The sequence below is a fragment of the Myodes glareolus genome, chromosome 9, assembly GCF_982192425.1.
Source record: "Myodes glareolus chromosome 9, mMyoGla1.1, whole genome shotgun sequence".
Taxonomy (NCBI): Eukaryota; Metazoa; Chordata; class Mammalia; order Rodentia; family Cricetidae; genus Myodes; species Myodes glareolus.
The window spans coordinates 54,364,064-54,375,792 of record NC_142034.1 but is presented as its reverse complement, the minus strand read 5'-3'; the positions used below and the strand labels follow the sequence as shown (position 1 = coordinate 54,375,792).

At 51.1% G+C, this 11,729-nt stretch overlaps 2 protein-coding genes across 5 annotated transcripts; both read right to left on the bottom strand.

The window, feature by feature from the left end:
- Positions 1-6,890: 6,890 nt before the first annotated feature.
- Tmem95 (transmembrane protein 95) lies at positions 6,891-8,765 on the bottom strand. Of its 4 annotated transcripts, XM_048448446.3 has the most exons (7): positions 8,494-8,765; positions 8,218-8,274; positions 7,998-8,078; positions 7,877-7,897; positions 7,700-7,780; positions 7,524-7,611; positions 6,891-7,416 (listed from the first exon to the last, which is right to left on the bottom strand). In XM_048448446.3, exons 1-7 carry the CDS (start codon positions 8,657-8,659, stop codon positions 7,386-7,388), a joined length of 525 nt encoding a protein of 174 aa, XP_048304403.3. In that variant the 5' UTR covers positions 8,660-8,765; the 3' UTR covers positions 6,891-7,385. The 4 variants fall into 4 exon arrangements, 3 of the variants coding, with proteins under 3 accessions (XP_048304403.3, XP_085551301.2, XP_085551302.2); XR_015003640.2 differs by having other exon boundaries at positions 7,877-8,078; XM_085695175.2 differs by having other exon boundaries at positions 7,524-7,780; positions 7,877-8,078.
- Positions 8,766-8,885: 120 nt separating this feature from the next.
- Kctd11 (potassium channel tetramerization domain containing 11) lies at positions 8,886-11,636 on the bottom strand. Its single transcript, XM_048448444.3, has one exon. The coding sequence runs from the start codon at positions 10,827-10,829 to the stop codon at positions 10,131-10,133; it is 699 nt and encodes a 232-aa protein (XP_048304401.1). The 5' UTR covers positions 10,830-11,636; the 3' UTR covers positions 8,886-10,130.
- Positions 11,637-11,729: the final 93 nt, after the last annotated feature.

Below are 11,729 nucleotides of genomic sequence, written 5' to 3'. Positions count from 1 at the left end.
GCCAAGCCCAGGGCCCTCTGGGCAGCGCTGTGCTGCGCTCATGGGGAGGCTTCGTTATGTAGACATCATACAGGAATCATACAAACGAGTGTGATAGAATTGTCTCTAGCTCCCCTCCCCATCTCAGCAGCTAGGGACTGAGGATGAAAGGCCCAACCATCTGGCAATGGATCCCATGCCCTCCCACCCCCAGCCTCCTCATCAACATAAACCCAGGTATGATTGAAAGGGGCTTAATCCTAACAGCAGCAGATGTGCTGGGGCCACCAGCACCCAGGAAATTCCAAAGGTTTTAGGATCTCTGTGGCAGGAACTGGGACAAAGACCAAATATACTTTTCTTATTATATCTCAACATGACAGATGGAGAGGAGGCTGAGAATTGGGGGTATTGTAGCTTGGACTCCTGGCCTGGGTCTTCCACACGCCATCAGGCCTCAGCAGGAAACACAGACAGAGGCTCACCCCCACTTCCATCTTTAGCTTGAGGAGAAAAAAATCCAGGGGATTAGCTTTTTGGTACGCCCTGACTCCCAGCTCCTTCCCTATTTATCTCTTCTGAATCTCTTCTCTCATGCTCGTCTTTACCTGCAGAGGAGTGTGGGATGTAGGAGGTTGCAGTTTGACCATCCTTAGGAAGCCTCTCCTCCGGGCCAGGATGGCTTCCTATTAATGCCTTAGACCTGGAGACCCAGACTGGGCACCACCCCTTCCACAACCCGCCTTTCCTGCAGACACATCTGAGAAGGATGGACAATTTCTCCTACATAGGGTAGAGGTCCGGGAAGAGGAACGGGAGGGGTGTCTGCATACTCCCCATCCTGCAGGACTGGGGGCAGGTGATATGAGGCCCATCCACATGACTCTCGCTCCTGGAACTGCAGCAACACTGTTAGCGGCTCCTCTGTTGTTCCGGCCACCTCACCCCTGGCAGTGTCTCACCAGGGAAGGCACTTCAGCATGCTGGCTCACTCCGAAGTTCTGTACAGCTTCATTTTCCCAGCCTGGCCTTATCGCTTGCCAAAAACCCATCCCTAACCCATCACACCTCTTCCTCTGCATCCCAAGTTCTTCATTTACCTCTGCCATTGCATCATCATCTTGCCAGGAACCTGCCTTCTCTGATAACAAAGGCTTTGATTAGTTATTGTATCTAGTGCCTGGCTCCGGTGTGATTAGTGCTCCGTAACCTTCGCTGGATGAACGGATGGGACACAGCACCACGTGGTAAGGCCAAGGAGACCAAGTGCTCCTTTGCCAGGAGTGGTCCAGACAGGGAGTTTCCGACCTTCGCCATTGTGAGTTCTCTTTAGGATCCAGTCACTGCCCCTTTCTCAGTTTGACGCCCGTTGGCTCCTCACAGTTGGCTCTTCTTGGGCCCTTGGATTCTTCGTCCCTCCTTGTTCTCATCCTACTTCCTTCTAGGACCCTGAAGTCCCTTCTCAGTCATTTTCAGAATCGCTGCCCACTGCTGTGTGTCCACCTTCTGTTCATAGCCACTGTATTTCCCCTGAGCTTGCCATAGAAGTAAGAAACACCACAAGTTGGGTGGTGGTGGCGCATGCCTTTAATTCCAGCATTTGGGAAGCAGAGATAGGGGGATCTCTGTGAGTTCAAGGCCAGCCTGGTCTATAGAGCAAATTGTAGGACAGGCTCCAAAGCTTTAAAAAAAAAAAAAAAAAACCTGCCTTGAAAAAAAAAAACACATGAATGAGACTGGCTGACCTCAGTTTGATCTATAAAATTCACATAAAAAGCCAAACACAATAGTGTGCATATGTAATCCCAGCACCCCAGAGTGAAATCTAGCACTCCCAGAGTGAAATCCAGCACCCCTAGAGTGAAATCCAGCACTCCTGGAGTAAAATGGAAGGCAGACAGGAGAATCCACCTGGAAGCTCAAGTGTCACCGAGCCTGGAGTACGCCGGATGGTAGTACCAAGAGAGACAACCTCAACAAGATGGAAGAGGAAACCAGACTCCTGAAAGCCCTCCTCTGGCCTCCAGGAGCTCGCTGTAGTATCCACTCTCACGACCCTCACAAAGAGCATAATACCAAAAGTAGAGGGCAATAGAGGATGACACCCAAAAGCTGACCTCTGACCTCTATACATGCATGTGTACCCCCACACACACACATTAGCGTGCACACACCACACACACATGAGAGTGGAAAAGCAGCACAGCCTCTTGTGCACCCCACTCATAAATCGCTTCACGAGTGTGTACATCACAAGGGCTTAAGCAAGGCCCGAAGCCATCAACGATGTCTCCTGGTGTTACCTACGTGCCAGGCTGATGGAAATGGAGATTGTAAGCTCTTCTGCGGTAGCTCATAGGAAACACATGATCTAGAGAGGTTAGAAAAAGACCAGCAAGTCAGACTGGTCTCGGGATCCACCGAGACCAGCCTGGCTTACTACAGCCACGGCAATGGCTGATATTTCTCAGAAAGCCTCTCCCTGGAAGGTGTCCACTTCATCCAAAACACTTGGGGACCTTGCTTGGCAGTCATGTAACTGTGAGCAATTTGGGCACCAATGAGGCCACCAAACCCTCAGCAGGGATATCTCTGAGTTCACCATGATGCTGACAAGAGTGAGCTCTTAGAGGTCATTCTGCACCTCCCACTGTTACACGAAGACTAGGATGTCCCCTCTGAGTCTGTATGCTTCCAGCAGCCCTTGGGGCAGGCCTGCTCTGTTGTCATCCAAGAGGGTGGTCAGCAAAACCAGCACATCCGGTCTCTTCTAAAAATCTCGTCGTCTTGGCCTACCAACTCTGCTCTGTTTTCTCCACTGACTTTGACCCCCCACCCCTCAGGTTGTGTATCTTGTTAGAATACAATGTTTCCAGTAGCTTTGAAAAAAATACTACAAACACATACACACACAAATAGACATCCACCATCAAGCCAGAAGTGGTGGTCATACGTGTAGTAGCCGCAGGAAAATCAGGAGTTCAAGATCACCTTTAGCTACACAGTAAGTTTCAGGCCAGCCCGGGCTATATGAAGTCCTGTCTCAACTCTTCCCGTCCTCTGCCCACCTTCCCCCCAAAAGCCATGCACCACCTTGGTGTGACCGGTGCCATAGCTGCGAGACACCTGAGGAAGAAATCTACTCTCCCAGGGTAACTCAGAGGCAGTGTGGCTGAAGTGTCACCTGAGCCAGATCAGGACACTTCAGATGGAGGGACAAACCTGGACGAAGATAGAAAGGAAAGGTGTTTAGGTTGTGAGGAGCGGCGGGAGACAGCAGTCTAACCAAGGACGGCTGGATTTCATGTGTTCCAGAGGGAGGTCACTCGGGTACTGATGAGGAGAGAGCTTGTAGCATTAGGAAGAGGACAGACAAGGATGTGTGGTGGACTTTGTCCAGGAGCGTGAGAACAACCCTGAAAGAGCATCAGGGACCTCAGGGAGGGAGGTTTGTTTGGACATGCGGAGTCTGAGATGCTCCCGAGCACAGCAGTGGAAATTCCAGTTAGGTCTGCGTTTAGAAAGCTCTGGCCTGAGATGAGACAAGAGTGAGCTGCTGATGGAGAAGCCTTGGAAGCCAGGGTAAGCAAGTGAGGTGTGCGATCCGCAGGCAGGGAAGACACAGGGAATGTCTTCAGTAGGTATGTTTTTGAGACAGGATCTTATGTGTGCGAGGCTGACCTTGGTCTTCCTATGTACCTGAAGATGACATTGAATTTCTGATCCTCTTGTCTCTGCCTCCCCAGTGCAAGGAATACAGACTTATGCTATACCATGGTGTGTGGGGTGTGTGGGGGTGTGTGCGTGTGCTGGGAATCAAACTCAGGCCTTGTCAGGTAAGTGTTCCACCACTGAGCCACATCACCAACCTTAGTATGGTTGGTTGATAGGAATAGGAATAGAATGATGGACTCTCAGTTATGATAAGCAAGGGTCCTAACAGTAAACCACACAATCATTTTCACCCTTCCCATTTTTTAAAAAAATATTTCTATTTTAAGTGCATTGGTTTTGCCTGCATGTGTGTCTGTGTAAGGCTATCAGATCCCCTGAAACTGGAGTCACAATTGTGAGCTGCCATGTTGGTGCTGGGAATTCAGCCTGGGCCAGTGCTGTTAACTGCTGAGCCATCTCTCAAGTTCCTCATTTAAAAAAAAAAATATGTAGCCCTAATTGTCCTGAAACTCACTCTGTAGGCCAGGCTGGCTTCCCTGGACCTCAGAGATCCACCTGCTTCTGCCTCCCAAGTTCTAGGATTAAAGGCATATGCCACCACCACACAGCTCCTTCTTAATTTTTGCTTTTTACACTTTTGATTTCATGTCTGTGTGTATGCACATGTGTACCATATACATACAGGAATCTGGAGTTCAGAAGAGGCGTGGCCCCCTGAAACTGTGGTTACAGACGGTTGCCAGTGCTGGAAACCAAGGCCAGGTCCTCTGTAAGAGCGGCAAGTGCTCTTAAGCACTGAGCCATTTCTCTAGATCCTGCTTTGTTTTGTTTTTGAAAACAGGGTCTCAGGCCTCCTGTAGTCCAGATTGGCCTTGAACTTAATATGCAACCAAGAATGACCTTGAACTCTGATTCTCCAGCTCCCACATTTCAAGTGTTAGGATTCCAGCAGGAGAACCATACACAGTGCCCTTTCCAAAGATTTGTTTATTAATTATGTATATAGTGCTTGTCTGCCTGCATGCCTGTACTTCAGAAGAGGGCATCAGATCCTATTATAGATGGTTGTGAGCAGTCATGTAGTTGCTGGGAACTGAACTCAGGACCTCTGAAAGAGCAACCAGTGCTCTCAACCACTGAGCTGTATTTCCAGCTCCCACATGTAGCACAAATTCTATTTGGTATTAATAATAAAAACCCAGAGTCAGATGTAGGGGTTAATGCTGAAGACCGGAGAAGCAGCAGCAGCCTCGAGAGACGTTTTACCGCTACCAATGTTCAGACTGAAGGGCCGGTCCTGCCCTCAGACTGCATCTTCAGACTGCATCTGTCTTCACCAAACCACAGACTGCACTGAGCTCCTCTCTCCGCCCAGCCATATCACTTCTCTCTCCACCTCCCTAGTGCTGTGACTGAAGGTGTATGATCCCAAATGCTGGGATCACCCTCGTGTGGTTCTGTTTCTCTTTTGGACAGATTCAATCTTGTGTTGTCCGGGGTGACCTTGAACTAATAGCAATCCCTCTGCCTCTGTCTCCCAAGTCCTGGAATTAAAAGCATGTACCACCATTGCCTGGCTTCTAGTGATTTAGCTCTGCACTCTGATCTTCAGGCAAGTTTTATTTGTTAAAACACAAACAAAATACTGCTATACCCACAGTTCTCTTCTTATTTAAAAGCAGATAATTTTAAAAATTCTATTCAATTTTTTTACATTTTGACATCTTTGAAGTCAGAGAGAATTTTAGCGACAGGAAAGCCATAGCTTAATTGAGAGATGGTTTTTCTCTTAACACACAGTAATAGTATATAACTGATGGCTTCATAAATTTGTTAAGACTTTGTTTTCATTTTATGTGTATGAATGTTTTTCCAGCATGTACGTATGTGTACCATATGAGTTTCGGTGTCCACAGAGGCCATAAGAAGGTACTGGACCCCCTATTACTGGAGTTGTAGACAGCTGCTGCTGCCATGTGGATGCTGGGAACAGAACCTGGGTCCTCTGCGAGAGCTCTTCACAGCTGAGCCATCTCTCGTCCCTGATATCACACAACTAAGGGAATACAATAGTGCTTAGATTAAATAGATGTTGCAGTCGAAACAAATCCATACAAAATGCTGCTGAAACTGGCGGCATCTGCCTCTAATCCCAACTACACAACAAGGTTGTGTCAAAAGCAACAGAAAAGGAAAAGGCACAGGGAGTGGAAATAAGTCGTCAAGGCCCAGTCAGGGCAGACTGAGAATTTGAAGTCAAGCAGCCCGACTCCAAAACCCAACTTCATCACATGCTTGAGAAACACGGAGCTTTGGGAGGACCCGCGTGGCCACTGAGAATGACCTGGGTCCAGGAGGAACCTTCACAACAGATGGAGCATGCAGGAGACTAAGGTCCGCTGGGCTGGAGACCACCACAGGGGAAGGGGGCAGACAGGATAGATCCTGGAACAGTGGGTGGTACTGTGGATCTGAGAACGGAACTGTAAAATGTTGATCCCAGAAATGGAGGCTGAGTAGAGCAGGGGACATGGCAGCTGTCATCCTGAGAACTGAACCTCCCCTGAGGTAAGGACGTCCTGGGGCTTCTCATACTTTCTTTGGTAGTGATGCTGCCTGGTACCTGGTAGGCATTCACTGTTGTCCAAATAATGGATGAGTTTCCCTATGATCTTGGACAAGTCTGTGCTTTTATATGACCTATGGCTCTCATATTTTCATGTATAGGATGAAAGGATTGTCTAGAATGTGTAAAACAAACAGGGCCGGATGGCGGTGGTGCATTTCTATAATCTCAGCCCTTAGGAGGTAGAGGCAGGAAGATCAGAGGCTCAAGGTCATCCTCAGCATCATAGTGAGTTGGAGGCCAAGTTAAGCTGGCATACCCTGTCTCAAAAGCAAAAGCAAAAGGCAGCAGAGATGGCTCAGCAGGTCAAGGAGCTTGTCATCAAGGCTAATGATCTGAGTTCAGCCCCTGGGACCCTCGTGGTAGACCGGCACCCGGTTTTCTCCACTATAAATTGTTGACATTAGGACAGGATTTTCCTGTGTGTCCTAGGATGTTTAGTAGCCGCCTAAGTCTCCACCCAGTAGATGCCAGGAATACATCCCCAATCAAAACAGAACTGTTTCCAGACATTACTAAATATCTGAGGGGAGGGGACCCCTAATTGGAATTCCTAAGAATCTCCATTCTCTTGCCTGCCCAAGTTGCAGAGAGAGGCCAGGCACGGTCGGAAGGCATGGCACACCAAATTTAGTTGGGCCCAGCAGGAGTGAAGGCCAGGCCTGCACAGGATTAACACAATGGAGGGACTGCATGCCAGCGGGCTGACTGATGTGGTCTCACCCCAGAGGGAGAGAGTTTTCCAGAACTCTCATTCCCGGATTTGTGATCAGTCATTGGAGAGCCTAGAGCAGCATCTACAGGCCAACAGTCCCCCGCTTTCCGGGAATGGACAGAGGGCTGTGGGAGTGGTGGGGAGGGATTCTTTCCTTCTGTAGATAATTTCCTGGCATCATCCTCTGCTCTCTGATTGGTGAAGTGAAGAGGAGGAGGAACTTTGCAGCTGTGGGTGCCTGGGTTCCTGGAGGCATCTGACACTAATATTGACTACAAAGGTCTGAATGTTAGGGTCTGAGGCTTTGGGGCTGGGTCTAAGAGGTGGCTTGTTCCCACCCTAGTGATGTAGAACTCCTTAGAGCTGGGGCTGGGAAAGCTGCCAGCATCTTCACAAGTCTTTCGCTTGCAGGTGGCGGTACCTGAAAGAAGAGAGAGGATGGGAGAAGCAGAAGGAAACAGGGAAGGGGCTTGGGAGGAAGGAGGAATGGACGGTTTCCGGCATTCTTCGCGTTATCCCGTAACTCACTCCACGTGGAGGCTCACAGCACCCAAAAGGAGGACAATTTCAAAGATCGACAAGAGCAGAATCTTAGCATCCCACAGATCGTGACTTCCTGCAAGGAACCCAGGATGCCGTGGATGCTCCCGCGGATCACACCAGGGCACCTAAGGGGTCTGAGGAGGAGGGTAAGGAGTAAGAACCTGGGAAGCAGCGCTTTCGGGGCCAACAAGACACCTCCTTGCCCTCGCAGGTGGAGCAATTGTACAAGATGGTGCTGCCCCCTGCAGGAGACAATAGGAGCAGCGCTGGTGAGCGAATCCAGGGCCTCCACCCTTCCAGCCACCCAACTTCTTCAGGCTTATTACCCTTTTACTCACAGCAGACAGGGGCACAGAGAGCTGAAATGACAGACAAAGAGGGGTGGCTGACCTATTCGATCACACTTCACTTGGCTACAAATCCTAGGTACCCCCTTGATGCCCTCCCCCTTGTCAATACCTTCCCTGGTGTACTGGGGGATCTTGGTCTTCAGAAGCCATTGCCAATACGAAGGAAGCGAGGAAATGGATCCTTTTATCTCTGGAGAGGCACAGCACGGCTATACTGTCCTAGGGCTTCAGCGGTGCTGCCTTCCACACCCGCTTCCCTGATAAGCCCGTCTTTACCTGCCCCACCCCCATCCTTCTTGGGTCTTCCTAGGTCCCAACCCCGACCTCACCCATGACCCTCAGGACTCTGTGAGTCTTCTCCGTGATTTTGTTCATGGTCACCTCATCTGTGGAGATGGGCAAGAATGAGCTATTCTCTCCGTAGGCTCTGGAGTCTTTGTTTTTCTATTTCCTAGGACACAGAGTTCTTCCAAAGGGAGAAGCCAGTGTGTCCAGAGCGGGCTATGGGCTGTGGCATTGATTGAAGGACACAGCTAGCAACTCACGGGACACCCCTTTAGGGTAAACGGGTGGCTGTCGCAAGGCTAACTTGTGTCTTATATTACCTAACGCAAAGGCTGAGAAATCCGGGGAAGCCCATTCCTTCCAAGGCGTCTCCATCTGGCTACTGAGCTGAGCCAGGCGGCTTGGCAAGGCATGAGCTGGGAGGCGACAAAAGATACAAGCCTTGGCAACGGCCAGGAAAACCCCAAGTAGTGCCAGCACCCACATGAGGCCTGCTGGAGGATGGGTGGGAACTGGACCCCCTTGGACCAGAGAAGACCCAGAATGTTCTGAGGTTCTAGACTGATCTAGAACAATGCCATTGTTTCACCCCTTGGCTCCGGCAAAGCTGCCCCTGGGTCCCCAGAACCCGAGGCTGAAAGACATCTCCAGTAGGAGATAAAAGGAGACAACAGGGTTTTCTGTTGCAAGGGGACAGTGGCCTTGACACAACTGTGGTTCTGAAAGCAATTTTATTTCTCTTCTTTTAAGTCACAGTGATAGATGAATCCCAGCGAAGAAGATGCGTGTGTGCCCCATCCACTCAGGAACTCAGAAATGCCAGCCCTTTCCATATTCTCTCCATTCTCCACCTCTTTGTCTCCTGTCTGCCCAGGACAGCCTTAGGCCTTACCCGGCTATTTCCTAGCAACAGACTCATGGTTGTCTCAGCAACCAAGAGCTCCCGGAGGTCTCAGAGGCCCAGTTAAGCCCAGTGGCTTTTACCTCTCATAGGGAGGGCCCAGTGAGTCAAACTCAAACGAGCCCCTCCTGCCTACGTGGTGGTGTGGGCATAAACACACACGCAAACACACACACACCCTATGATTAAACTAAATCTCAATCTGCTCTCACACATATCACAGATATACCTGAGCCCGAAGAGTTGCTAAGCAACCCCAAACAGGCCTGGACATGCCAAGATCACAGAAGGACCATCACATAAACGCAGGAGTCGGCATCACTGATGGGAACCAAGATGCCAAGGGCCCAAGCATCAGTCAGATACGTTGGCTGTCACACACACACATACATGAAAGAAGCCCAGGGTACGAAAAAATACCACCATCTTTACCCATGTTCAGCCCCACTTACACAGAGCATCCTCTAAAACACTCGGAATTCCAGAAGGGCGCTCAGCCCCCGTGCTGACAGGGATTTTCCTAGCCCCCTTTGTCAACCTAGGATGAAGTTTCTATTTTCAGTCTCCCACAGGAGGTGGCTTGGGACACAGTAAAGAAATCTCCCAGACGTCCTAGCCTCTTAATGGTCACGGTAGGTTAAGTGCCCAGTTCCAGGAGGGGAAGTCACAGTCTAGCCGATAGACCATATTTGAGAGTTCAAAGTATGTCTTTCCACCTAGTGCTCAAACCTCCAGAGTGCTGCTAAGTGTAGCCTGGGCAAAGAGGTGCTTCTTACTTTTCCACACCCCTGAATACAGAGGACCCATCCTCAAGCAAGAACAGGCTCGAGAATCCGCGGATGCTTTCCCAGGATAAGCCCCAGCGTAGATCTTCTGGAGCACTCCTGAGTCCTGGGAGTTGGAGCAGCTCGATTTGGGAATCCCAGCCAGGTGTGGTGGGATCCCTGATTCTCATAGCTCCTACCCCAGGACTTAGAAAGAGGCTTCGGGAGAGCCATCAGCCCCTTGTCTAACGCATTCCTCTCCCTCTCCGCAGTCAAGTGAAGGGTAGCATTCTCAGTGGCGGACAAAGCGTAAAGATCTAGAGTTCAGCAGGTCTTCAGGATCTGGGAAGACAGAGTCCAGGCGGAAGCCATGTTCCAGAGCCACCCGCAGCACCTCCTCCAGGAAAGCAGGCGTGTTCGCCACCTCCCGTCGATTTTCTGGCTCCCCAGTCCACAGTGGTTGCAGCCCCAATCTTTCATACTCCACTTCAGGGAGTTCCCGGGGGCGGGAGGCCCACTCTAGACGAAAATGTGGACCACTCTCTACTCTGTCCCCACTGGCCACACCAAATCGGTTGCGCATGGCACCCAAACACTCAGGGTCAGTACAGAAGAGGTTGGCTCGGAAGGTGTCCACCTGGACAGAGCTCAGCTCATAGTGGTGTGGGCCCCTACGAGCAGAGAAGTGCACCAGACGAGGGCTGACATCTACGTCTGCATGGAGCAGGGCAGCTCTGGGTGCTGGGGTACCACGAGAAGCTTCCAATTCCCGCAGGGCATCGAGGAGGGGCCGGATCTGGTAGAAGTCAGCCTCTGCCTTAAGAAGTGCAGTTTCTCCATACCCACGGGGCAGGTCCAGACGTCCCAGTCGCAGGAAATTGAGGATGTGCCGGAAAGCCTTGCCATCTCTGTCGATGAAGTAATGGCCATCTCCTTGTGGGTTGAGACTGGCTGGCATAAGGGTGTCAGCCCTAAACATGGCCCCCAGCATGGAGTCTGGGAAGCGTGTCAGGGTCTCCAATGTAGTGGAATATAGTGTTCCCCCCACATTTAGGGTCACAGGGCCCCCAAAAGAAGGGGGTGAAGAAGACACAGGAGGGGGGGAAATTTTGGGGACTGTAGGAGACAGGCAAGGAGAAGGTAAAGGCAGAACCTCCCGGGTTTGGGAAGAATTGGGTGGTAACGTTTAGGCTCGCTATGTTGGAGGCAGAGGTTGGAGAACAAGACAGCAAAGTTTGTAGCTCACCCCAGCTACCTTGGTGGCGATTGGGGGCTTCAGGACACAGAAATCCCCGAAAGGATGAAAGAATCGACGAAAAGAAGAGAAGGCAGGGTCAGGGAGTTTTTTGGTCCAGACGATTCTGATTCTGCGTGGTCAGCGATTCCCTTCTGTGTTCTTCAGACAGTGGGTTTCCGGAATTCAACCAGCAGGTGACGGTGGCGAGCACCGGCCGGACTCTGAAGGGCTCAACTTTAGAGTTTCTTAGTAGATAGCTTTTGCAGTAGGCTAGAGAGTCCACGCCGGGTTCCGACGACCTGCTCAGAGGCCCGACCAGGCTTAGGGGCGCGGATCCCAACAGATGGAGGCGCAACTGATGGGAGCCGTTCTGTATGGCTGGAAAGAGACGATGCTCTCGCGGTCAGAGCTGAGTGTCCCAGGACTCTGTTGGCAACAGCCGTAGTCTCGGGACTTGGGCGTTACCGCCTTCCTGGGTTGTCGCAGCAGCAACTGAGGCCCTCTCCACCCCCCAGGAAGTGGTCTAAGGGCAGCGGTCAGTGGCCCTTTAAGTGACAGCCCCGCCCCCTAGCGCCCCGCCCTCCGCCCCCGTGCGCCGGCCGGGCTCTGCTGGGGGTGGGAGCTGGGACTCGCCGACGGGAGAGACGGGGCGGA

Excerpts from the sequence above, each read along its gene's own strand:
- Tmem95 (XM_085695175.2), bottom strand. The coding sequence starts at position 8,659 with ATGTGGGTGCTGGCACTACTTGGGGTTTTCCTGGCCGTTGCCAAGGCT. Across the intron at positions 8,275-8,493 it reads TTTCTCAGCCTTTGCGTTAG|ATGAGGTGACCATGAACAAA; the intron begins GTAATATAAGAC and ends CCATCTCCACAG. Across the intron at positions 8,079-8,217 it reads CAGAGTCCTGAGGGTCATGG|AGATAAAAGGATCCATTTCC; the intron begins GTGAGGTCGGGG and ends GTGCCTCTCCAG.
- Kctd11 (XM_048448444.3), bottom strand. The coding sequence starts at position 10,829 with ATGCTGGGGGCCATGTTTAGGGCTGACACCCTTATGCCAGCCAGTCTC.